Here is a 26275-nt window from a genome sequence, read left to right as displayed (position 1 = left end):
CACAGCCAAAAATCCCTTTCCAGTGTCCCATCTATCCCTGCCCCACTGGGAAGCCATTCCCTATTTTCTGGGCTGTGTTCTTCCTCTTCTGCTTCAGAAATCCATTTTCATGCTTTGCTTCACAGCTTCTTCAGAAATAAAATTTTTCAGCCCTCTGATGCAATGTTGATCTTTGGCCTTAAATTGCATGAAATAGTTGCTCCTTATATTTTTCCTCATGGAAAAAAAATGGAGAATCCTCTTGTTTTCATGGACAAAAACATCAGCGTGCTCACCGTGGCTTTCATAGCACACACAGGCACCATCTCACCTTATTTCAGATACCAATGTATTTATTCACAGTTCCCAGAGGACTTGGAAAGTGTTTTTAACAGCACTAAACTCACTAAAAAAACATGTATTATCACTAAATTCTCGTGTCCTTTTCTTCTCTGCCTGTTGCAGGAATCTTTTTTAGCCTCATAGGAGAGAAAAGTGGGCCAGGTTTTCTAAAACCTGAGTTCTTACGTAAAACTTTAGAGTCAGGCTGTGTAAATAAAGGCAAATCATGCTGATTGATGGTTCAGAAAATCCTTTTTCGTTTCTGTTATCTGAATCTGAGGAAAGCAGCCTGAATTCTATGAACCTGTTAAAGGGTTAAATAGGAAGGGAGGACACCAAACCCAGGTATTTTTTTTCCTGTGAGAAGCCAATGTGCTCTGTATTTTGGAAAAAATAAGGCTTTTGTATTAGATTCAGAATAAATTCTGCTTCCTTTACTCTGAATTTTTTTTCTGGAGAGTGAAAAATCAAAAAGTTGATCTCAAAATATTACAAGTTCCTCTTAAGCTCTCCAAATCCAGAACCCAAATTTAAGATGTTTCATCATTTTTCTGTAGTTTTCTGCCAGATTTTTATTACTTCTTTACAGAAAAGCTTCTTAACTCTCAAAGATGAACAAAAACTTTGTGGAAAAGAGATTTCCAAATACTGGAAAAGGGAAAATCCCTGCTTGTGCTCTGCCAGGAACTGGATTTACTGCACTCAGCCAGGTCAGGAACAGAGTTGGGAAACAGCAGGGCAGAGCATTCACCCCTGGAGCAGAAATAATAAATTCTGGGTGTTTTGTGGAGTTTATTTCTCTTCAGCAGGTCTGAGCCTGCTTCCCTGGAGCCGCCTCAGCTCCGATTTCCTCGGCAGCACTCAGGGAGGCACCAACACACTTTAAACTCCTTTCCCAGCATCATCTCTGTGGCTGAGACTTTGGGCTTGGGGCAGGAAATTCCATCCTGAGCTCTTCCAAATAATTATTGCCTTTTTTTATTTTTATTTTTTTTTGGTGTGTGAGTATTTTCCTCAGCACATTCAGGGTTTCTCATCAAGAGGTTTGGAGATCTTACGTGGCCCTTGCGGGGGGGGAAATTGTGCTTTGTGTTTGAGAGCAAAGAAATCCTGCCTGTAACTTCATTCTGGTGCACAGTATTGATTTCACTTGGTCCTTCCAGATCTGCAGGACTTTTTGGATTTAATTCCTATTTTAGTTATCTTGGAAATGCCACAAATGTGCCTGGAATTAAGGGAAATTCTGTAGCTGTTAATGTGTGTGTGAGACTGGATGAGATAATGAGGGATGGTGGTCTTAGAATCCCAGGATGGTTTGGGGACCTTAAATCCCAGCCCATCCACCCCTTCCACTGTCCCAGGCTGCTCCAAGCCTGGCCTGGGACATTTCCAGGGATCCAGGGGCAGCCACAGCTTCTCTGGATAACCTTGGATACAAAGAAAGTTTGTTGTGCATCTTCCCCACCTCTGGAAGGTGTCACAGCAGGAATTGTGCTTGGGATGCTTATGGAAAATGATAATTTTACTTTACAGATGCAGTCAATGAAGTTTGACCTTTAGTGTCTTTTTTTCTCTCACATTTCTATCCAGGATTGTCTCAAGTATCCTTGTTTTCTTCTGCTGGGTGCTCTAGTCCTGAACCCTCTCAGATTTCGTCTAAACGTTTAGGGGCAAAATTGTGTTTGAGGAGCAAAATGTGTCCCTGAGCTTGGGCAGGTGACAGCTGGGAACACAAGGACAACCTGTGGGCTCTCTGAAGTCCAAATTAGTTCTTTTCCTTCTATGGTGGCAGTGTGGTTTTTATTTTAGAATTCACTTTTTAGCTCAGTGCCTGCCAGACACACATCAGCTCAAGCAGAGACATGCTGGAAAATCTAGAAGACAAATATTTGGTCACAGATGTTCATGAAAGTGAATTAAATCAGTGCAGCAGATGTATCAGAGCTTTCTGGATCATTATTTAAAATACACACCACTTGATGCTCTGATATTGAGAGTCAGAGAGAGCCTTTGATGCCAGAGGGCAGCAGTAGATGGGATTTGGGAAGGAATCCTTCCCTGTGAGGATGGGGAGGCCCTGGAATAGAATTCCCAGAGCAGCTCTGGCTGCCCCTGGATCCCTGGAAGTGTCCAAGGCCAGACTGGACAGGACTTGGAGCAACCTGGGACAGTGGAAGGTGTCCCTGCCATGGAACTGGATGGGCTTGAGTCCTTTCCAACCCAAACCATCCTGGGATTTACTGCCAAAATATTGTATCCCACCTCAAGCATTATTTGGTCTTTGTTTGTAAAGAATTTGCCCCTGTGTGTGGCCACAAGCACCAACTTAGCTTCCACCTTCCTTTTGCTGAATTCAACTCCAGCTTCCATCCTCTTCCTTCCATTCCTTCCTTCCATCCTCTTCCTTCCTAGCAGCTTCCAGGAATTATTGCCTCAGGTTTTAGATCTCTGATTTCCCCATTTGTGTTTGTTCTTTTTATCCTGGTGGATTTTAAGGGGCTCCCAGTGCTTGGGGGTTTTGTTCTGTCCTTCATTTCCAACTGTGGATTCGGTGCTGTGTTCCTTCCCTGGGTGCTGCAGCGCAGTTTGACCAGGATTATTCATAACAGAGCTGTTCCCTCTCCCATCCCATTGCCCTGCTGAGTGACAGCACACAAAACAGCCCAGAAGGTGTTAATAACCAGGATAATGAACTTTTTTAACTCCAGCCTTGTGTTCCCCTGCAGGCAAATGTGATCAATTTAAAGACTTTCCTTTCAGCCGTGAGACTGGCTCACCAAGGCAACGACACCGGAGTTCTCCCTCTCTCACCTCTGGTCCCAGCAAAGAACTCTGACGTGGAGAAACCCAAAACCAAAATGATCATCACTTCCAGGAGGGATTATCCCCTCACCAAGAGCTTCCCTTTCTCCCTGGAGCACCTGCAGACCTCGTACTGCAAACTGGCCAGGATCGACAGCAGGGTGCTGTGCCTGAAGAAGCTGCGCAAGCTGGACCTGAGCCACAACCACATCAAGCAGCTGCCGGCCACGCTGGGGGACCTGGTGTGTCTGCAGGAGCTCGACCTGCACGACAACCACCTGGAGGCCTTCAGCGGGGCCCTGTGCAGCTCGGGCCTGCAGAAATCCCTGCAGTTCCTGGACCTGAGCCAGAACCAGATCCAGGCGCTGCCCATCGAGTTCTGCCAGCTGCGGGGCCTGGTGCAGCTGCGGCTGGATGACAACGCCCTGCTGCGCCTGCCCTGCAGGATCGGGCAGCTGAGCCGCCTGCGCTTCCTGTCGGCCGCACGGAACAAGCTGCCCTTCCTGCCCTGTGACTTCAGGAAACTCTCTCTGGAGAACTTGGATCTCTTTGGGAATCCTTTTGAGCAGCCCAATCCGCTGGTTCCCAACATCCAGCTGAAAATCCCATTGACTCTGTTGGAGTGTGCTGCCAGGGCCACGGTCAATCACAGGTAAGGGCGGTGAGGGCACACCTGGCGCTGCTCCTTCTCACCTGGTCCTTTCCCCTCAGTGCCTGTTTTCTCACCCATTAACTTCATAAGATTAAAATTCCTTTGAATTCCTCTTGTCAAGTCATCAGGATAAGGCAGGGAATTGGTGCCTTTGGAAGCATTTAAGGAAAGACAGAGATTGAAGTGTTTTCATCCATCAAGGGGGGATGAACAGAATATTTTTGGCTAACTTTGGGAAAAGAGAATCAATTCTACAACCCTGAGCCACTTCTTCAGGTTTCTCCCTGCTGTAGGTTTTCCTTAAGCTCCCAATTTCCCTTGGTGTTGGAGTGAAGGTGTTCTGGCTCATTCAGACAAGCCCAGCTTGGAGGTCATTTAAAAAAACACGATTTCACCAAGTAAATACCATCCTCCCAGGCTGCTGTTTGTTATCAGCTCCCTCCTCTTCCCCCACACAAGGAAGGGAAAGGGGAAGGGAGCACAAAGGCAGAAATTTGGCACTGAAAAGGTGGGGAGAGTGGCTGGAAGTGTCCCTAATCTGCATCTTGTGCCTGTTCCTGCCTTGAGGGTGGGGAGTGCCCCATAAAGCCGGGGTAATTGTGCAGAAATTTGCACCAAAGGCATCCATGGTCACACCCTGAAAGGAGCTGAGCGTTCTGGGCCAAATCACCCACTGCTGACCTTGCTGGTTTTATAATTAAACCCCACATGTCTCCTTTCCCAGCTTTATATAAATTGCAGTGGGTTTGATGTAAATTTTAAGGCTTTTTTCTAGAGGATTTAATCCCTCAGCACTGGTCAGATTTCAGTCGCTGTAAAGACCTTGGGAAAGGGACAAAACAGAAGGAGAAGATGCAAAAATAATGTTTGGAAATCAGTCTTGATTCTGGGAAAGTACCAGAGTACATGATTCTGCTTTTCCCAGAAAAAAAGGGTGTTCTGAAATTAAGGTGGTGAAAAACAAAAAGCCCCAGAGGAGTCTTAGCTGTGTGAGTGATGGTGTGTGGAAAGGCTGGGGAATGTGTAGGTGGAGGCAGGATGTGAGTCAGTGGGATCTGTGCTGAGTTTGGAGTGCCAGCTGGGCACTGCTGAGACCCACACTTAGCCACCCCGACAGAATTCCTCAGGGGAATCATTTCTACCCCAAACTTGACACTGCTCCGCTGTAAATTCCAAAAGGAGCAATTCCTGTTCCCAGCTCTGGATGTCAGTGCTGACACGATGGATGCAGAGAGCTGTGGAGCAGGAGAAACTTTTAATTTCATGCCTGCAGGGCAGTGCTGCTGCAAAAGGCTCAATTCATCTCCTGCTTTCTCCGAGTTGTGGTTCAATGCTGCTACTCCTCGGTGTAAGAGAGGGAGGAGTAAATTGTGGGTGCTGTGCCAGGCCAGGCCCAAACACAGAGAATGTGAGGGAAGAACAGAATGTGCCCAGTTGTCTCATTATTCTTAATCTTCCTTTAATTCTCTAATTCTCATTACTCTTAATCTTTCTAACTCTGTAACTGGCTGTGGCCCAGGATTGCTGTGAGCTCCCTGTTGTGGAGTTCATGTCCTTAGGGAAGTGGCATTTCGTTCCTAACCAGTCCCAAATCTCCGGTTTTCCATGTCTGGGATGCCTAGAGAGGCTGGGCAGAGTTAAAGGAATAAAGCAGATATTTATTAAAAACCCCTTCAAAGGATGCACCTTGGGCAGTACCAGATGGACCCTGGGTCAGGAGTTTTCACACTTTTGTAAGTTTAGGTCCATTTTCACATTGTCCAATTACAGCTTCAGGTTATGAAGCCCCATCCTCCCAGATTGCTCCATCAGTTTGACTTTTTTTACACTTTTGGGGCCTGAACCTGCAGCAGTGGCTGGAAAAGGATTGTTGTGTCTGACTGAGCTGTGAGGAGAACTCTCTCACGCTTTATGCGAAGTTCAGAGTCACACAACAGAATCTGGAAAACACGAAAGCTACAACTGAAGGCACCGTGTGCCCTGGGAATGGCATTTCCCAGCTGGTGCCCGTGTCCTGTCAGTGCCTTCAGGTGCCACAGGTAACTGTGCTGAACCCCCCCCACTCCTCTCATCCCACAGAATCCCTTACGGCTGTCACCTCCTCCCTTCCCACCTCTGTAAGGATCTGGAAGTGGCCAAAACGTGTCGGTGTGGGAGCTCCTGCCTGAGCAGCTTCATCCAGATCACGGTGACCATGAACCTGCACCACGTGGCGCACACCGTGGTGCTCGTGGACAACATGGGGGGCACGGACGCTCCCGTCCTCTGCTACTTCTGCTCCCTGGACTGCTATTCCCAGTTCCTGGACAGGCACCTCCAGAGCAATGGGTGACACCAGCTCTGTCTGCTGTGTCTGGGGATGGAGGAGCCTGGAGGCGTTTCCTGCGGAGACAAATCCCTCTGGGAGCGAGGGGACACGCCTGGCCTGACTCTTGTCCCCCTCTGGAATCTCCTCTGGTTGGAACACAACGTTTAGCTGGAGAGAACCTCCCTTAGAATGTGTTTCCCTTTCGCTGTTGCCGGGGCTTTGCTCGGAGTTTGGTGGTTTTTGTGGGGTAAGTGGTTCCTTCCTGGAAGGACAAAGTGGATTTATCCCAAACTTTCCCAGGTGAGGCTCTGAGCTCTGCCCACAGGCAAGGACTGCACTCCGCTCTTCCCAAGGGAGGAGAAGCCACATCCAGACCGGTTAATTCCAGGTGCTTCTTTTTTTTAAAGGTTACAACATTCCCACTGGGAGCAGGGACCAGCATTGCTGGCTTTCTACCAGAGCAAATGTGGTTTTGGGGGTTTTTCTTTGTGATATCAGAAATGTCTTTTTTCTAAATACGTGCCTGAAACTTTGTTTCTTAATCCTCCAGTGATTCTTGAATTTGTTTCACTGTGTTGACTTAATAAATTTTGAAACCCTTCTATGGACGTGTGGATTTGTGTTTTGTCCGAGGAGTTTTCCATCCAGGGTATTCCAAGAATTAACTGCTGGTATTTTTCTGGGGAAGACACCAAAAGGTTGAGCATATCCACAAATTCTTTTATTTCCTGTCTTGTCAGCTGCTTCATGACTGGGAGATGGGAACAGCAGGGAACAAAAATCCCTTGAGAAGTGTTTAGGAATCCCATTCCTTGGAAAATGTGATGGCTTGGAGGCAGCACTGAGTGCCAGCTGGGGAAGCTTTAATTTGGACATCAGGGAAAATTCCTTCCTGCAGAGGGGAGTCCCCATCCTGCAGGGATTTAAAATCCGTGTGGATGTGGCACTTGGGGACACGGGGCAGTGCTGGCCTGGGCAGTGCTGGGGATGGGTGGACTCAATTTTAGGGGTTTTTCCCGATTTTAGTGATCCTGTGAATTATTCCCTTCCCATGTAACCAGAGCTGACCAGGGCTGATCCTGAAGGGAGAGATTCCCACTGCAGAGATTCCTCATGGAAAAACACCTTTTGGGTGGAGCATGTGAACAGAGAAGGGAATTGGGGCAGGGATTCTTGCCTTTCTAGAACTATTTTATTTAAATAAAATTTACAATAAATTATTTTTACAATCCTAGAACAAACTTCTTGTTACCATTCTAGATTTTATCTTCTTTCAAATCTATACCTATTTTCTCTTGTTCTTACCATTCTGGAACAGTTTTCTTGCATTTCCTGCCATTCTAGAACGAGTTTATTGTGTCATTCTTGCAATGCCAGAATAGTTTTATTTTTTATTTTTTTTTTGCCAGCCCAGGGTGGTTTTCTTATCTTGTCCTTACAATTCTGGAAATATTTTATCTTTCTATATATTATAATTGCCAGGTTTCCTTGTCTTGTTCTTGCAATTCTGGAATTATTTTACTCTTATATTAATGCTGAAAACTTTAGACTCATTTTATACTTCTGATTATAGAATTAATTAATCTGATTTTTCTTATTTTTTACCATTCAATAATGGATTTATAATCCTAATCTTTCAAATTAGAATTATTTTATTTTATTCTGTCAATCTTAGAATATTTTTACTTTCAATCTTAGAATTATTTTATCTTATTCTTTCAGTCCTACAATGATTTTATCTTATTTCTGCATTTCCAGAATGATTTCTCACCTTATCCTTGTCATTGCAGGATGATTTTTAACGTGCTATTTTTCAAACCTAGTATTCACTTCTCTTTGATGTTACTCCCGGGAATCCCTGACGGTTTCCCTGGGTTTTCTTTGCGTTTCCAGAGTTTTTTTCCAATTTTTTTCCCCAATCCCGAAGGCTCTCGCTGCCCCTTCCCGCCCCCCGCCTCACGCTTTGGCCCCGCCCCCTCTCGGCGCCGCCCAATCACAGCGCGGTGCGGCGGCGGCGGCTGCGCGGCCCCCCCAGCCCGGCGGAAGCTCCGCGAAGTTGATTGACGGCTCCTCCGACCAATAGCGAGGCGGCGACTGCCGCGGCGGCGGCCAATGGGGAGCGGCGACGTGTGCGCGCGGGGCGGCGGCGGCGCGCGCGCGCTGGGAGCGGGAGCGGCGGCGGCGGCGGCGGCGGGAGCGGCGGAGCGGGGCCGCCGCCGCCGGGACGATGCGGCTGCGCGTCTACAAGCGCAAGGTGCTGCTGCTGGCGCTGGCGCTGGCGCTCTGCGCCCTGGCGCTCTGGGGCACCGGCGGCGGCGGGAGGCGGCGACAGCAGCTGCAGCAGCAGCAGCAGCAGCAGCAGCAGCGGGGCGGTCCCGGTAGCACCGGAGAGCCGCCGCGGGTCAGCGAGCTCCCGCCGCCGGTACCGCGCCGCCCCGTCGCCAACGCGTCGGCCGCCGTGGCGGCGGAGGTGCTGTCCGAGAACGCGACGCTGAGTTACCGCTCGCTCGTGTACCGCCTCAACTTCGACCAGCCGGTGCGGAACGCCGGGCGCTTCCCGGCGCGGCCCGACGTGGTGCTCGTGGTGCAGGTGCACGACCGCGCCGAGCACCTGCGGCTGCTGCTCGAGTCGCTGCGGCGGGCGGCGGGCGTGGAGAACGTGCTGCTGGTGCTGAGCCACGACCTGTGGGCCGAGGAGCTGAACCGGCTGGCGGCCCGCGTGGACTTCTGCCCGGTGCTGCAGGTGTTCTTCCCGTTCAGCATCCAGCTGTACCCGCGCGAGTTCCCGGGCCACGACCCCCGCGACTGCCCCCGCGACGTGGGCAAGGCGGCGGCGCTGCGCCTGGGCTGCATCAACGCCGAGTTCCCCGACTCGTTCGGGCACTACCGCGAGGCGCGCTTCGCGCAGACCAAGCACCACTGGTGGTGGAAGCTGCACTTCGTGTGGGAGCGCGTGCGGGCGCTGCGGGAGCACGCGGGGCCCGTGCTCTTCCTGGAGGAGGATCATTACCTGGCGCCCGATTTCTACCACGTCCTCAAGCAGCTCTGGGCGCTGCGCCAGCGAGAGTGCCCCGAGTGCCAGCTCGTGTCGCTGGGCACCTACAGCCCCGTGCGGGGCGGCTTCGCCGGCCGAGCCGACAAGGTGGAGATGAAGACGTGGAAGTCCACGGAGCACAACATGGGCATGGCCTTCGGCAGAGACACCTACCAGAAGCTCATCGAGTGCACGGACGCCTTCTGCACCTACGATGATTACAACTGGGATTGGACTCTGCAGCACTTGACTGTCTCTTGTCTTCCAAAGTTCTGGAAAGTGCTGGTTCCCGAAATCCCCAGGATTTTTCACACGGGGGACTGTGGCATGCACCACAAGAAATCCTGCAGACCGTCCACCCAGAGTGCCAAAATCGATTCTCTCTTGAACAGCAACCAACAGTACCTGTTTCCCGAGGCGATGAGCATCAGTAAAAGGTACTCCATGGCTCCCCTGTCCCCTCACGTCAAGAACGGAGGGTGGGGAGACATCAGGGACCACGAACTCTGTAAGAGTTACCGCAGACTCCAGTGAGGATCCTCCTCGCAGCCGCCTTTTCTCCTTGAGTTGTTCCATTGTGTCTCTTCCAGGCACACACACGTGTATAAACAGCATTTATGAGTTGGTTTCTGCTTTAATATGAATAAACATTCTTGTTAAAGGTGTCCCAAAATAGTAATCTCTCATGTTTGGCAACCACGTTTTGGAAACGGGTGACGTGCTGCAGCCCCTACGCAAAAAGTGACCTGCTGCTGTGTTTGCTGGGAGGAGGAGGAGGAGGAGAACAATTTTAAGTGCATCTTTTTTGGTGCTTCAAAGCTCTGGTGGTGCCTGGGGTCCCACCCGGGGTCACCTCACCCCCGATCCCCGAGTCCCGGTTCGGTTGCGCTGTGTCGATGAATATATGAAGGATGGAAAAAAAATAAATAAATTGCATTGTTTTTACTACGATGTAGATAAATATATGATTTTTTTAGTTCTGCCAAAATAAAAATTCCATTGTTTTGTAAGCCTAGAGAAGTTCTTGATTGTCAGCAAAAAGATGATGTCATCTTGTGTTCCTAAAAAGTCAGGATGGGAAGGAGGGGGGAGTTTCTCTTCTTTAATCCCGAGGGCTGGACGTGTGCCATCACCCCTTCTAGCAGTGTGAATTTAACTTCATTAAATTTTTAATGATACTCATTAATTGAGGCAGAAAAGAGTAGCAAATTGGTGGCACAACACCTCTTTTGTTTGGATTTAAAAAAAGAAAAAGTTGTTCCAAATTAGCTGTGTCAAAACTGCTGCTGTGGGGTGGGAAGGGGCTGAGCTGGGGCCACGGAGCCGTCTGTGAATGCTGCAGCACCTCTAAGGCCACTCCTCTTTGAACTCAGCTCTGGCAAAAGCACCTCAGCAGCTTTTGTAGAACACAGAAACATGGCAGAGAAAGAAAATGCTTTTTTTTTCATTTTTCAGGGGTTATTTAAGCACAATTTTGCAAGGTAATCGTTCTGTGTTGTGTTCCGCTGGGTCGGGGCTGGTGTTGAAGCTGTGCTGGTGCCTCACGCTCCGAGACCTCTCCCAAAAAGCTGATGGGGTTAAGCTGAGCCCAGCAAAGCTCCTGCAGGATGTGGCACCAGGGAGGGCAGGGCAGGTGTCTGGGGCAGCTGTGGCTCCTGCTGAGCTCTGAAACCACACACCCAAACGGGTCACAGAGAAATGTGACAGCAGTGCCCTGAAAGGAGGCAAAATGAACTCTCCTCTAAAGCACCTCTCAAACGAAAACAGAAGTTGGTTCAGCAGCAGTGAGGAAAGGGGAACAGGAAGTTTATTATTAGATGTGTTCTCTCGGTTATTGTGCTTTAGGGGGCTGAGAAACGCTGAAATTCGAGGGAAACTGAGAAAAATAAATCTAATCTGGATAAAGAGAATCTATTTCACCAATTGTAAATACTTCAGAGCAGACGTGCTCAGAGGATGTTCTTGTGCAATGGAATTTGTTCAGCTGGGGGATATCTGGGTGCTGCAGATCTGAAGCACAGCACTAGGATGGAATACAGGGTATAAATGTTGATTATTTCTAGGAGACTAATTAGAACTTCTCCGGGTAATTAGAAATTTCATTTGATTGCTAAGAATCACTGCAAGTCTAATCCTGCAGTTATCACAAAATGAAAGGTTTGGAAAATGATGACTACTGCTCAATTCCCGAGGGAGCCATTAGACTGAGGATATATACAAATAATCCCTGAAACGAGGAAAGAGAATAAAAAAATTTATGTAAACAATAAAGATACATTTTTTTCCAGGAGCTCAGAGTCACCTCCAACTGCAAACTTTTCTTGTAAGTAAAATTATTGCCAAAGATGTGATTAGAAAATTATTAACAATTTTAAGTTAAGGAAGGTTTTGGTGTTGCACCGGTTTCAGTGGGAACCCATGGGCTCTGGAATCATCACATGGAAGTCAGAGCAAGCATCAAACAACAGAAGGAAATCCTTAAATCAATGAAACTAATCCAGCTCGTAGAGCAAAGAGTTGTGGAAGGGAACGGGGCAGCACGTGCGGTGATCGCGGATTATCCGCACGCTCCCGTCCTCGGGGTTCACCTCCCGCAGCACGGGGGATCCTGCCCTGCTGCCCAGCCCTGGGGCTGCCTCCTCATCCTCATCCTCATCCCCTGACACTTCTCCTTGTTTTCCAGAGCCTGGGGCCGGGGCTGTGTGTCCTGCTGCAGCAGCACTTTCTAAATCGGGCTCCTTTCTCCCAGATCCGCCAGGAATCGCTGAACTGGTGGCAGGAGGTTCATGCTGCAAACAATGGTGTGAAGCACAGCCTGCTTTTCCTATTGTTCCAGCTGTGGGAGCGGGGCTGGACCCTGCAGCACCTCCCTCGGCTGCAGGACACTCTGTTTCTGCCTTTGTTTCGGGGTAGTTGCTGTCGGTCCTTCCAGAAAGGGCTCCCCCCGAGCTGCCAAGTGTTCCTTCTCCATCAAGTTCCTGTGGCTGTCAAGGAAAGAAATGAATTATTTTCTAGCTGGAACAAACTGTGCACACCAAGACAGGAGAGATTTGTTTCTCCAACAGCTCAGTGCCACTGGGATGGTGGAAAGTGTCCCTGCCCATGCCATGGGGGTTGGAAAAGGTTCCAAATCGAGTTGTGATTCCATGATTCTCATTCTAGAAGCCATGTGAGTGGGTGCTGAGGTTTTCCTGCTCCTGTCTGGGAATGTCCAGGGAGGTCCTTCTGCTTCCCAAGGATTTCTCTGCTCTAGGAAAGGTGCTGGGCAGCAGCCACTCAGCACACCCAGCCTGATTCCCAAAATCTCCCAATTCCAGTGGCCACAGAATCAGCCGGGGATCTCAACTCTTGGTGCAAGGTTGGAAGCAATTAGGGAATGACTGCGGAGCTCATCCAGGAATTGCCCTTTGCCTCGGGAAGGGAGAAGTGCTGTCCAAACAGCACTGCCCAAATTTCACCATTACTGTGTGTTTTGGCAAAAAACTGCTGGGAATTCATAGGTCCCTGGCAGTGGAGAGTCAGGAGAGGTAGGGATCTATCCAAGAGCAGCTGGATTCATGGATTCAGAGACACAGGCTCTTTCTCACACCCCCAAACCACTGCTCATCCCAGCAGGAAACATGAGAAACACCAGTCAGTCCTTCCCAAAGGAAAACACAATCATGGGATACCCTGAGGTGGAAGGGACCCTCAAGAATCATCAACTCCAACTCCTGGCCCCACACAGGAGCAGGAATGTGATGATTTAAGGTACCTCAGCTGCCCTTAGGTCCCAAACCAGACTCATCTGCTCTCCAACACTCAGAATTTCATTTTTTTTATGTCCAGCCCACAGCAGCTGCAAAAGTTAAGCTGGATCCGCTATCTTTGGGAAACTCCTCGGGCCTCCAGCCCAGTTCCAGAGGTCATGTGCTTCATCTGAACTTGCCTCCCAAAAAACCAGCTACACATTAACTCCAGCTGCAGTCCCCAGTTCATGGCCACAGCAGTGACCTGCTTGTTTCTGCTTTTTATGTTTCTTTTCAGAAAAGTTTCATCTGAATTTTGAATGAAGGAATCCCAGTGAACGTGTGGGGTTTATCTCACATTTTCCTCCTTACAAAATGAACATTTGGATTTCTTCATCTGTCCATCTATTTTGCCAAGGGAGGACACTTTAATCCCGTGGCAGATCCCAGAAACAGCCTGTCTTGCTCTAGACAGAGGAAGAAGAGCCTGAATGAGGCCTGAAACTACAAGGATTGAATTTGAGACCAGTGTTTAAGATTAATAGCCTCATGTTTAATTATCTACACAACAGGAACCCACCAAGTATTCCAATACATGGATTGAATAAAGATGAGGCAGGATTCTTCCCAGATAAAACCCTCTAGGATTTCTCTACCTGTACAAGGCTGAGTGAATGAGTTATTCCTGCAAGGAAAAAGCACTTTTTTAAATGATTGGATCACAGTTCTGCATCTTCCAAATGAAACAGAGGAGGTTTCAATCTTTGGTCACATTAAATGGCACAAACACAAGCTTTGCTTCTGAAAACTGACATTTAACTTGCAAATAACCCCAGTCCTGGAGTTTCCTACAAAACAGGAACAAAGCTGTTCCAGTGGGATTTGATAGGATCTTGCTGAAGAACATAAATCAGCCTGTGCTGCTCCTGGATCCTTACCTCCACCCTGATTTGAATTCTGTCCTCAGTAACATCCAGCACTTCAATTAATGGCTGCCTTTCCAGTGCTGATTGGGAGCAAGGGGAAGGGCAGAAAGCAGTGCCTAGAAATCCATCAACGTTCTCCTCACTGACAAACAATCTTTCCTAAAGAAAAAAAAAGAGAAAACAGCAGGTTATGTTCTTTTTGTGGGTATTGGGGCCAAGAACTTGCTGCAAAGAAAGCCAGGACAGCACAAGTTTCACAGCACATTCATGGCTTGACAGAGAAATTCTAAACCAGACATTCAAAGAATGAGGTGAAATGAATTAAGACCAGTGCTTAGCTAATTTTGCTTCAAAGTACAAATCTGCATGGTATCAAATATAAAGGAAATATTATTTCTCTCTTTGGATGGGTGACTAATACAGAGATTTAGACTCTCTCTGAAAAATTATTTGTACTGACCTGGTTCCACCATCCTCACCTGTCCTAACAGCAGGAAGGTGTCAGACTGTGGTGGGTTTGTCTCCTGTCTGTCTTTAGGAAAACACAAACACCTCCTTGGAGAGGCACTGCAGGATCCTCACTCCAAGATCAGATCTGGAACACTCAGGGCTGGATCCATTTCACACCCAGCCACTGAGGCTGCTCTGATCTCCACGCAGCCAAACCAGTTGGGAAAAAAAAACAAACAAAAGGAGAGGGATCCCCAGGCAGAGACACAGCCTGGGGTGTGTTTCCAGGATGTTCATAAACACGACCTGAAACGTGTTGCTACAGGTTTAGAGATTTAAATCAATTACAGGTAATTAAAGGTCCTAAAATATATCCTGGAGGGGCTGTTTCATAGGACCTGCAGAGCTTTCCCTGTCCTTGGGTTATTCCTACATCATCTGTGTAGGCTGAGGCTAAGGACAGACACAATAAAAATAGTCTGACCTAGAGGAGTAGTTTAGGTTCTGGGAATTACCTTCCTTATTTAATTGGAAATAACAGGGACAAGTTGCAAACCTTCCACATTAAGTCACACTTTTCAATTTCTCGGTCCAGTTCAACCCTCTTGTCAATCCAATGAAAGTTACATTCAATTATCACTGACATCTTGCAGACCGAGAAGCAAAAAGGCAATTCTGCACATTTTTGGCCCCCTGTGGATGGAGCCTTATGCACAGCCAGATGTCACATTGTGTCTGAGGTACAAAATTTAACTGTCATCTTAAAAAAAAAACCCAAAAAAACCCAAAAAAAACTCCACAAACCAGGATTGGAAAAATAAGCCAGAGTCCTATTTTTTCCACTAGTTAAATTAGAAATCACAATATGGAAAGTCATAACAGACGTACTGTTGGTTTTCCAAGGCAGAGGATTGGACTCATTTTCTATCCAGAAAGATTACAATCCAGGCAAAGAGCCAGCACTGGATGCTGGGATGGTTTGGGGAGAGATTAAAGTACAGCAGAGCTGCCCTGACTGAAAACCCTCTCAGAACATCCCTATTTCTTGCATTTCTGCATGCAAAGCCTAAAATTCTTATTCCCTCGTGCTGCATCCTCTCCTGCCTGCCAGAGAGGGATCTGCCAGAGCTTTAGGCTGTGGAAATACTCTGCAGAGCTCAGGGGAAGGTGTCAGAGTACAGGAACGAGGCAGGGGCCGCAGACACAAAATCTGTGCGGCACCAAAACTCCCACAAGCTCCGGAACCCGATCCTTGGGCGGCTCAGGAGGAGAATTCCCAGCTCTGCCCTGGAATGTTTGACCCACAGAGCACAGACAGAGAGCTCAGCCTCTCCTGGAGGGGATTTGGGATTTTGGTGCCCTGCCTGCACTTCCAAAGCAAAACCTTCCTGACCCAGCTGAAATCCAAGTCAGGGAATCACGGTTTGGGTTGGAAGGGACCTTCCAGCTCATCTCATTCCAGCCCCCTGCCATGGGATATTTTCAGGAACTTTCATTACTTTCCACTAGACCAGGTTGTTCCAAGTCCCATCCTACTTTTTCTCCATAAAATGAGGAAAATAATCTTTTTTCCCCTCTGAATCTGCATCTGGCACCCGTGGCTGTGTGAGGGACACCGGCTCCTCCTCAGCACAATCAGGACTCAGCAGAATGTGCTGAACCTTTCTGGAGAATTTTATCCTAATTAAAAACAAAAGAATTTGTTTTCTTCGCAGAAAATATTGTTTAAAAAACTAAAACTGAATGGGAGGTCTATTAGCAGGAAAGGTTCTTCCCCCAGAGCACTGCCCAGGGAATGGTGACATTTCCGAGGCTGCCGGAGCTCCAGGAGGGTTTGGACACCGCTCCCAGGGATGCCCAGGCTGGGATTGTTGTGGTGTCTGTGCAGGGCCAGGAGCTGCCCTGGATGATCCCTGTGGGCATTTCCAGCTCAGGATATTCCATAATTCTATGATTAATCAGTACTTTAAATGAGGATAAAAAGTAACCGCTTGTGATGTTGCTCTGTTAATTCTGACTCATTACTGCAAACCAATTTTACCAAGTTTCAGCCCAGCCCAACTCTGAATTCTTGTAAATATTTACCATTTTACCCCATCCCTACCCCGTGGCCTGCCATAAATCATGGATCTGGGATGTGTTTGTTGTCAATGATTATCATTAGCCTGTTCCACCAGCCACTGTAACTCAGACTTTGCATTCACGGGAAGCACACACCAAGGCATTTATATTACTGCAGATGTTATCAGAGCACAGACCTTGGAAAAAAATGATTCAGGAATTTATTCTAAAGCCTGCTCTGCCTTCCAAGCCAGAGCAAACAGAGGACAACCATCTGCAGCTGATTTCAATGACCCTGTAAAATAATTCTTCAATTTAAGCCGTTTATTTTCTGGTATTTATGATGTTCTCTTAGCAACTTCGAATTTAATTTGTTTTTCCCTGCACACACTGTCATCTGCTGTTTGGTACACACTCATTTTTCCCTGTGACTAAACTGAGACCAAATTAACATAAACCTTAGCAGGGATGACTTTGGTTTCTAGAGCACTTCATCATTCAAACCCATCCTTGTGTCTCACAGCACCGACGGCGCAGAGCCGGTCCCCTCACGGCTGCCCTCAGCACTCAGATGGGTTTATTCTGCTTTAATTTATCCAAATTGAAGACAGTTTCCATCCAGAGTTACCTCCCACACAGGCTGTGAGTTTGAAAAGCAGGACAGATTTCAGGCTTAAATTATTTTTGTGGTTCCTGTAATGAGAGGATCAGCGAATCTCAGAATGGTTTGGGTTGGGAGGGGATTTAAATCCCATCCAGTTCCAAGCCTGCCATGGGTTCCACTATCCCAGGCTGCTCCAAATCCCATCCAAACTGCCCTTGGACAACTCCAGGGATGGAGCAGCCACAACCTCTCCGTCAAAACCCAACAATTCATGCCAATATGGAAAAGGACCTGGATTTCCTGACCTCTGCATTTGTGGGGTCCCAGCACAAACCAGCTCTGAGACCTGAGAATTTAAAACTCAAAGTTTTGGTACCTGTAGTGAAATGAAAACTTTTCCAAGGTGCTCATGACTGCAAAGATGAAACAGGTCCAAGGAAGCTTTGATGAGCTTCATCAGTAGGTTAATAATGTTTCCTGACATAACTGTTTTGTGTAGTCACGTTATTCCCAAAATGCAGCTACCAATTAAAGACTATTCAGAAATTAGTTTGTTTTATAGCAGAAGCAAACTAATTATGATCCTTAATGTAGCTTGGGGAAGAGATTACTTTGAAAAATGTGAAATAATAAGTTTGTTGTGTTCTCCTTCTTTGTCCTTCTCTGACCTCCCAAAAAACTTGCCAACAGTCTTGAAATGCTGAGCACAGAATTAACTGAACCGAAAATAAACTGTTGTAGGATTACATTCAACAGCCCCAGTTTCCAGCAGCATCTTCTTAGAAGTAACCCCTGACTATTACAATAAGTCTTTATAGTAGCTTGGAAATTGAAAATTAGAACTCTGACTTCCAAAGAAACTGTGCAACAACTCCAAACAGCTTGGAAATGAGGGCAAAACAGCTGTCTGGGAAGGATTTCTCCACAAAAGGCAGCAAAGGTTTAAAACATCCATGTCTTACACTTCCCAACACGGCTCTCAAGGTTTCATGCTTGGTTGATTCTCCAACCAAGGAAAACATTTATCCACCAGAGCCCTAATTCTGAGCTCAGCCAGCCCAGCACAGCCCACGGGGGCACTTGCAGCCCTTGGCCTTTTCCACACGGTCCCAGTGCCAGGAGCAACAGAACTCTGCCACCTGCAGCTCCACACAAGGGATGTGGGAAATTTAGATGGGATATTGGGCAGAAATTCCTGGCTCTGAGGGTGGGGAGGGGCTGGCACAGGGTGCTCAGAGAAGCTGTGGCTGCCTCTGGATCTCTGTGAGTGTCCAAGGCCAGGTTAGATCAGCCCAGATCACCTTATCCCAGCCTCTTCTAGGGGGCACTTAATCATCCCAGAATCCCACAATGGTTTGGGTTGGAAGGGACCTTAAATCCCACCCATCCCAGCCCTGCCATGGCAGGGACAGCTCCCTCTGTCCCAATGTCCAGCCCCAATGTCCAGCCTGGCCTTGGGCACTGCCAGGGATCCAGGGGCAACCACAGCAAATCTGGGAATTCCAGCCCAGCCAGCAATTCCCAATTCCCAATCTCCCATCCATCCCTGCCCTCTGGCACTGGGAGCCATTCCCTGTGTCCTGTCCCTCCATCCCTTGTCCCCAGTCCCTCTCCAGCTCTCCTGGAGCCCCTTCAGGCCCTGCAAGGGGCTCTGAGCTCTCCCTGGATCCTTCCCTTCTCCAGGGGAACATTCCCAGCTCTCCCAGCCTGGCTCCAGAGGGGCTCCAGCCCTTGCAGCAGCTCCATGGCCTCTCTGGACCTGCTCCAACAGCTCCACATGTTTTTTTACCAGCTGCTTTCTGAAGGAAAAAGCAACAAAAGTTTCCAAAGGGTCTCCTTCACAAGGCACTGGTGGCTGTGCCAAGCAGAAAAATCAAATCCATGTAGAACATCCTGCAATGAGGCCTCAACACTCCCAGGAAAGTTAAACAAAACTTCCCTATCTTTGAGAAATTCCCATTTGCATCCCTCACACATCGTAATTCAGCCTCAGCTCCAAGCATGAACTCCTCAGGAATGTTCAGTATAATCTTTTTCAGCCTGTAAATGTTAAAAAAGCAATGCATAGGAAAGCAGAGGAAATATTTCCTCTGTTTTCCTCTGCTCCCTGCTGTTCTCTGGAGCCCCGTGGGGGTTTACGTGAGTTAAATCCTGATATTCTTTCTCCCTAAGATCTGAGGGGATCTTTTAGGAAAGGGATGGGCTGGCTGCAGTTCCCTGCCCAGCGAGGGGAGCCCAGGGGGAACTGACCAGAGGACTGAGCACACATCCTCTGAACAAACCCATTCCAGGCCTCTGAGAAGGGCAGGAAGGGTGGATCAGCCTAAAAGGGAATTCCTGCATGAACCAGTCTTTTTCTAATCCCATGAAAAGGAGCAGACACGACCCCAAAACTGCTGGCAGAATTAATTACCTGCCAAATGGGTTTCACATACTCCTAGAACTGAGCCCCCAAGTCTCAGCAGCTCAGTACACCCCCAGAAAACTGCTTTTTATTTCTGTTACCAATCGGGCATTTAACCCCAGGAGGCCAAACATTCCAAGACATTCCAAGTGCTTTCCAAAGGCACAATTTCCATAATTGCTCAGCTCCAGCACTACCATAAACCAGGACACACCAGGACACGTTCTCAGAAACCCTGCCTGGCAGGCTTACAGATTTTATTAATGGTTATTTAACTCCCAACCATTCTTCCTTCATCATTTACTCCCCAGGCTGTGTTGTCTGGAAATGAAGGAGAACCCTCTGATGCAGGAGTTTCCCAGGCCTGAATTCCCAGGATTTAAGCAAAAGGTGTGGAAGGTTCCAGAGGGTGAACTGCAGTGAAGAGTAATGGAGAGAGCAAAGCCCTTGGCTGGTATTTTGAGACAAAAGGCAGAGATTTTGACACTGGGGAAATCAGGCAGCTTCCTCAGGTCATGAGATTATTCCCTGGAAAAACAGAGCAAGGTCAGCACTGTGGTCTCTGGTGCAGTGACTGAACACCAGAGCAGCGACAAAAGGTGGCTTTTAAACACCTGAAATACGTAACCCTAAGCCCACAATGTCCAAACTTATGGAATCTTTATTTTTATAGGATTTCTGGGCACCATAACAAGCCATAGAATCAAGAGGATGGAAAAGACCTCCAAGATCATCGAGTCCAACTGCAGTGTGGACATTCTGCTTTTCCTAAGGAGTGAAACTCCTCACAGGTAAAGTCCAGGGAAGAGCAGGGCACTGTAAAGATTTCCTGAAAAGAGGCACTTTTTGGGGTGGGAATTCCAACTGCTCGGCATCTATGGAAACTGAGCTCTAAATAGATCATCTTCCAGCACAGGGATTCAGCCACAGCTGACAACAAAAGGAAAAGCAGCGCTTGAAGTTCTGTTTCAAGCACGGTGACCTAAGGATGAGCTCAACTCATTCTTCTACCAGTACGTGGATCAGACCAACTTCCAAGAAGGAACATTCAATGGGAATGATTTGGGCAGGCAGGCTCTGGAATCTGTTCCATGAAACAACACATGGAACACAACCCTCGGCCTCCAGCAGGAAGCAACTTCCCAGAATAGAGCAGAGCAGGAATTCCATAGCTGTTAAAAACATTCACCAGGTTGGACAGGGCTTGGAGCAATCTGGGATAGGGAAAGGTGTCCCTGCTCGTGGCAGGGGTGGAATTGGCTGAGCTTTAGGATCCCTTCCAACCCAAACATTCCATGATTCACTTCTGCCAGGCACTATCCTCTGGCAACGCTGCTGTGGGAGAAGAGATGACCAACAAGCAGATTGGGAGGTGCAGGATAAAATTCCTGCTCCAGGACAAAATTCCTGTTTGCCTCAACCCCAAAAACTCCCCAAAGGCATTTATTTACAGGGCTCTGCACTCTGCAGTGACTGATGTGACTCGTTGTGGGTCTCAGTGCAACAACCACAGCTCTGATTTATGGAATGAGACTCAAGGCAGAAAAACCCCCGAGGTGGCATCAGACAAATTGAAGAAATCAACATAAGCAGAAGAAAAGCGACCAGGAACAAATGGTTAATGGCCAGAAGGCAGCATCTAATAGTGGCTCTAATTAAATATTCATTTTTCTCCCTTCAGTCTGAGCGAGTGCAGCTCTCAGGCACTTTGGGGAAATAGCACAGATTAAAAGAAAAGCAAACAGGACGAATGACTTCAGTTTATTTCTCCTGCTTCAATTTGCAGTCCCAGTGTCCAAAAGGACTGGAGGCCAGGAGAACCTCTTGGAGTCTGTTGTGAATGAATGGCCGGGAAGCTGATGACTAATGCCCAATCTCTTTCTTCTACTCCACCCAAAACATTTTGCAATATATAAGAAAATCAGCACATTCAAGGTTGTTTTTTTTTATAACTCACAAAGCCAAAAATCTCATTACTGGGTAGTCTTTTAACAACTTTCAATCACAAAATGTTCCTCCAATTGCAATAACAAATCCATTTATACCAAACTTCTGTTAGTGCAGCCACCAACCCAGCACCACCACCATGTTCACCACTAAACCATGTTCTCGAGTGCCACATCCACAGGTTTTTTGAGCATTTCCAAGGATGGAAATCTCACTGGCTCCACCAGTGCCCTGGGCAGCCTCTGTACCTGCACAGAAACCAGGCAGGAGTTTACACAGTGGCTTTTTTGACGTGGCAGCAGCAGGCAGTGCCAGATGCCAGCACTGAACAGCAGCACTGAGTGTTCTGTGGCCCCACTTGCACAGACTTGCAGGCTCCCGCTCCGGTAAAAGCAAAGGAAATGCTCTGCAAACAGCTCAGCGTGGGTGGTTCTCCATAAATTCATCATCTTTGATACTTCCCCGAAATAATCAGCTCCTCCTTCACAGGAATTGCTGTTGTAAAAGGTGTGCGGCTGCTAAGTGGGAAATTCAACGTGGTTTCAGCTGCACAAACACTAATTGGATAAATACCTTTCAAAATCATCCACAGGTCACTTCTAGTTGTAGGGATGGAGCAATTAAGCTGCTCCAAGCCAAGTCTATCCCAGTGGATACGCTTGAAGCCTGCCAGCATCCTGGACTTGCACTCCCACGGCACGTGATCCAAACTGCAGAGGATTTTATTGCTCTCATCTCCAGCCAAACTCCAAATCCCATGGCTGGAAGGTTACACAAGAGCTGTGCAGCTTTAAACCCTGCTCATGAGGAGCTGTGTGGAAGTCCGAGCTCGCAGAGGAACATGGTTCCCCACAAAACTCGTGTGAGTGGTTCTGGACAGTGTCACAAGGCGGGCAGCCCTTTGGGGACACTGGATGCCACCACCCCACTTTCTCCCACCACGGGAGCATCACTACCCAACAACCCATAAAATCAGAAAATCCTAAATTAGAATCATATTCGGACAGAGCAGGTGAAGATTTAACCCAGAAAACTGGGGCAGTTCACAGCTGCTGCTTGCTGTTCTGCTCTGGTTGAACTAATGGGTGTTCCTGGGGCTGTAAATGGGAATTCTGTCCCAAAACACAGACACAGGGACACTGTCCCTACACTTTTTGAGGGTGTATGCACACGTGTGTAAGCCTGGTGTATCATAAACCTCGTTCTTTGTGTGAACAGGCTGCACGAGCAACTTACAGAGCTTTAACAGTGAACACTAAGGACACAGAGGACATAGGCACCGTTTTCATCCATCACCAGAATTTCCCTTAGAAAAATATTTGTATGGGAGGCAGAAGTCATTCCAATTCCAAGGATGAAGGGGTCAGCTCCATGGCGCTGCTCGTACGAGACTCGCACAAATCAGGGCACCGCACTGACATCCTGGAGCAGCTCTCGGAGGAAGCAGCAACTTCCAGCTGCCCCTGACACCTCCCTGAGACACCACTCACCGAGCAGCAGCCACACCTCGGGCAGGTGACACCCCAAAGGTGCCACTGTTACCTGCAGAGCGGAGGGGTCGAGGCCGAAGCTGAACTTGTCCCAGAGGCCGGTGCTGCAGGGGGCCTTGGCGAGCCGCACCACGGCGTTGTGGGCAGAGAGGCTGACGCTGCTCTCGGGGCTCAGCAGCGCGGCTGCGGGAGGGAAGCGCAGGAAGAGGGCGAAGGCAGCGGTGTCGCTGCAGAAGCGGAGGCTGTAATGGTGCGTGCCCACATTGCCGTGGAGGCTCTGGGGCTGGATGCCGGGCACCAGCAGCAGCAGGGTGAGGGACGCCTCGTCCTGCCGGGCACGGAAAGGAGGGCACTTGGCCGTCTCCTCGGAGGCCTGCGGAGGGGTGTCCCCCGTGGGCACGGCCGGCTCGGGGCTGCCCATGGGGGAAGCGGCACCGGAGCAGGGCGGTGGCGGGTCCGGGGGCTCGCTGGGTGGTTCTGCGGGTGGATCAGCGCAGGGTTCAGAGGGGGGGTCAGTGGTTGGAGCAGCAGGGGGTTCAGAGCTTGGATCAGTGGCAGGTTCAGCGGGGAGTTCAGCGGGGGAATCAGCAAAGGGTTCAGAGGTTGGATCCACGGGGGGTTCAGTGAGGGGTTCGGCGGGATCAGCGGGCGGGTCACAGAGTGGTTCTACGGACAGTTCAGCGAGGGGCTGGGCAGATGGATCACAAAGTGCCTCAGCCGGGGGTTCGGCGAGTAGATCACCGGGCTCCCCGCCGCCACACGTGCTCCGGGCCGCGCCGCCAGGGCCCAGTTCCGGAGGAGGAGCCGCTCCGCCGCCCGCCTCTGCCGGCCCTGCCTCCGCCGGCTCCTCGGCAGCGGGCCCGGCCTCCTCCCGCCGCTCCCGCGGGCCCGGTGGCGGCACCACGGGCAGCGTGACCTGCAGCTGCCGCTGGGCCCTGTTGAAGGTGGCCCGCCCGCCGCTCTCGTCCACGTCGTACGGGAGGGGGAGCCACAGGCGGTAGGCGGGACACCGCGAGTCCAGCCGCAGCTCCCGCCCGCGGATCTCCAGCTCCGCCTGCTCGGCAGAGCGCAGCAGCGGCAGCTCCACCGTCACCACCAGCTCCCGCGGCACCGGGCTGGGCGCAGAGTCGCGGCTGTGCCGGTAGTCCTGCAGGTCCACGTAGGAGCGGTGGCGGATGCTCCAGCGCGGCGTGGTGGGGCCGGAGGGCGGCGGGGGCGCGGCGGGCGAGGAGCCTCCGGCGGCGGGCGGCTTTGGGGCGGCGGCGGGCGGGAAGGGGAAGGGCGGCAGCGGGGACTCCCCGTCGTCGGGCGGCTTTGGGGCGCCGCCGGGCAGCGGGGAGCGGATGACGGGCGCCTGTGGGACGCCTTTGTAGGAGACTCCTCGCAGGACGGTGGCGTTGTTGCGGTCCAGCCGCACCCCGCAGCGGCTCTCCACGGCCTCCAGCGCCGTGTCGCAGAGCAGGCGGCGGAAGCGGGCGCTGCGGGCGGCCAGGCGCAGCGCGGCAGGGTGGAACACCACGTCGTACAGGAGGCGGCGGCGGCCGGCGGGGCGCAGCTCCTCGCGGCCCGGGGCCAGGCTGTAGGGCAGCTCCCAGCGCTGCCCGCCGCGCTCGGCGCGGGCCCGCGGCTCCCCCATCAGGGCATTGCTGCAGACATTGATGTAGCAGCGGCGGGAGCCCTCCTGGCTCGTCCGCAGCACGAAGCCCGGCGTGGGGTGCACGAAGCGCACCTCAACGCCGCGCTCCCGCTCCAGCGCCGCCACTTCCTCCTCGTACAGCCGGCGCTGCTCGGGGTCGGTCAGCTCGGCCGCGTACTCTGCGAACAGCTCGCGGAACCGCTCGTCGCGGAAAGCGCGCTGGAGCCGCTCGGCCTCCTCGGCGCTGAGGTCCAGGTCCTGAAGCCGCCCCGCGCCCGCCATGGCCCCGGCACGGCCCGGAGCGCCGCTGTGGGGACGCCGAACAAGATGGCGGCCGTTGCTGTGGTGACGGTAAACAAGATGGCGGCGCCGGCGCGCCGGTTACTATAGAGACGGCAAACAACATGGCGGGCTGGCCCTCCGGGCCGAGGCCTCTCCATCCCTCCCCTCAGTGGTTTCCGGACATCACCCCTGGCATCAGCAGGGCTGGTTTAGCACCGTCATCAAAGTTTATGTTCTATTCCCATCCCACAGCTCTGAGCTCCAGGGTCATCCCCTCACAGAGCATTTTTAAATCAGCAGTCCAGTCTCGTATGGGACCCAGGTTCCATCCCGGCCCTGCTGTCCCCTCAGAGCCCGTGTCCCCTCAGAGCCCGTGTCCCCTCAGAGCCCGTGTCCCCTCAGAGCCCGTGTCCCGCTGTCCCTCCTGTTTCTGCCCTGGGCCATGCCAGCCCAGCGGGCTGTGACACAAAGGTTCCCCTCTGTGGCACACCAGGCCTGGGCACTTGGGGCAGCCCCACTCTGCACCTGGAGCAGGGGTTGGCTGAGTTTTGCTCTTTCCCACTTTCCTCCATCAAGATTTCCTCCTGCCAGCCTTCTCCAGAAGTTCTAAAGGATCATGTCCTTGCTTTTAGCACTTCCTGTCCTGTCTGCATAACACCATCTTCAAATAGGTGCTGCCATTATAAAACACCTTGCAGATCTTTCCTGGGCATTTCCCAAAGAAAAATCCTTCCCCCATTTCCAGACTCCCTTTCTGATAACTAGCAATGCAAGTTCTCCTTAACTTTAATTCTTTTTTTTTAAAAGATGCTCATTTCCTGTTCTGATGCAGCTGGTTCATCCACTTACCTTTATATTTTGCCAACTGTTTTTCACTCTGACTTTACAACTTATCTAAACTGACACCAGTGTCTTTTCCTGTAAAAGTTTATTTGTGTACAAAACAATTCGGTTTTGACTTGGACATTTATTATAAAAAGTCCACAATACACCATGAAACGAAGGCAAAAAATAAGAGCTACTGTTGGTTTCACATGGGTTCACTGCCTTTTTTCAGTGCCACAAAAATTCAGAGTCCTTGAAGCTTGCTGAAAATACAGTAGAAAAGAAGAAAAACAGTACTTAGAAGGCTTCTTTTAAAAAGAGTTCACAATGCTATTCTATTTCTTTATCTAGGAAAGACTTGATAATGTTTTCAACTATTTAAAGACCTAAAGTATCTCATGGTGTAATATTTTTTATAGTCAAATAGAAGTTAAATGGGCTGACCTGTTATTAATTCCCTGGGAAGGCCTTTCCAACAAGGAGAAGATAAATTTATGCTTTTCCTAATGGGTTCTATACCATCATTATTTGAAACATTTTAATACTTCTTTGGTGCTGCAGCTGGCTTTTTTCCAGTTGGTGGAATGAACAAGTGCAGATTTAAAAATATGTGACATCAAAGCCTGCAAGTGGCTTCTGGGCTTGATGATTATCACAAAATGAAGCAAAAATTGTTCCTAAATTTAATTAATTTATGTAATCATCAACCCCAAATCTGCTTCCCAATTTGATCTGTATCATTGAAAATCAGCCAGTTCAATCATCTCTCCTTTTACTTTTGCATTGTGCTTCCCATCATTGATAT

The 26275-nt window shown here is 49.6% G+C and overlaps 3 protein-coding genes and 1 long non-coding RNA gene across 4 annotated transcripts; 3 read left to right on the top strand and 1 right to left on the bottom strand.

Moving 5' to 3' along the window:
* The first annotated feature begins 2497 nt into the window (after positions 1–2497).
* On the top strand, positions 2498–6691 carry LRR1 (leucine rich repeat protein 1). The gene is made up of 2 exons (XM_033515295.1): positions 2498–3775; positions 5855–6691. Exons 1-2 carry the CDS (start codon positions 3180–3182, stop codon positions 6105–6107), a joined length of 849 nt encoding a protein of 282 aa, XP_033371186.1. The 5' UTR covers positions 2498–3179; the 3' UTR covers positions 6108–6691.
* A 1583-nt stretch (positions 6692–8274) lies between these two features.
* On the top strand, positions 8275–10132 carry MGAT2 (alpha-1,6-mannosyl-glycoprotein 2-beta-N-acetylglucosaminyltransferase). Its single transcript, XM_015631830.3, has one exon. The coding sequence runs from the start codon at positions 8311–8313 to the stop codon at positions 9649–9651; it is 1341 nt and encodes a 446-aa protein (XP_015487316.1). The 5' UTR covers positions 8275–8310; the 3' UTR covers positions 9652–10132.
* A 1223-nt stretch (positions 10133–11355) lies between these two features.
* Positions 11356–24646, bottom strand: DNAAF2 (dynein axonemal assembly factor 2). Its single transcript, XM_015631829.3, has 3 exons — positions 22780–24646; positions 13784–13930; positions 11356–12101 (listed from the first exon to the last, which is right to left on the bottom strand). The coding sequence occupies exons 1-3, from the start codon at positions 24643–24645 to the stop codon at positions 11610–11612; spliced, it is 2505 nt and encodes an 834-aa protein (XP_015487315.1). The 5' UTR covers position 24646; the 3' UTR covers positions 11356–11609.
* Positions 19604–20829, top strand: LOC117244543. Its single transcript, XR_004497860.1, has 3 exons — positions 19604–19680; positions 19964–20081; positions 20744–20829. It is a non-coding gene; the product is annotated as an uncharacterized LOC117244543 (long non-coding RNA).
* Positions 24647–26275: the final 1629 nt, after the last annotated feature.

The sequence above is a fragment of the Parus major genome, chromosome 5, assembly GCF_001522545.3.
Source record: "Parus major isolate Abel chromosome 5, Parus_major1.1, whole genome shotgun sequence".
Classification (NCBI taxonomy): Eukaryota; Metazoa; Chordata; class Aves; order Passeriformes; family Paridae; genus Parus; species Parus major.
Note: the sequence above shows the minus strand (reverse complement) of the source record. Positions and strands in the feature narration are given on the sequence as shown.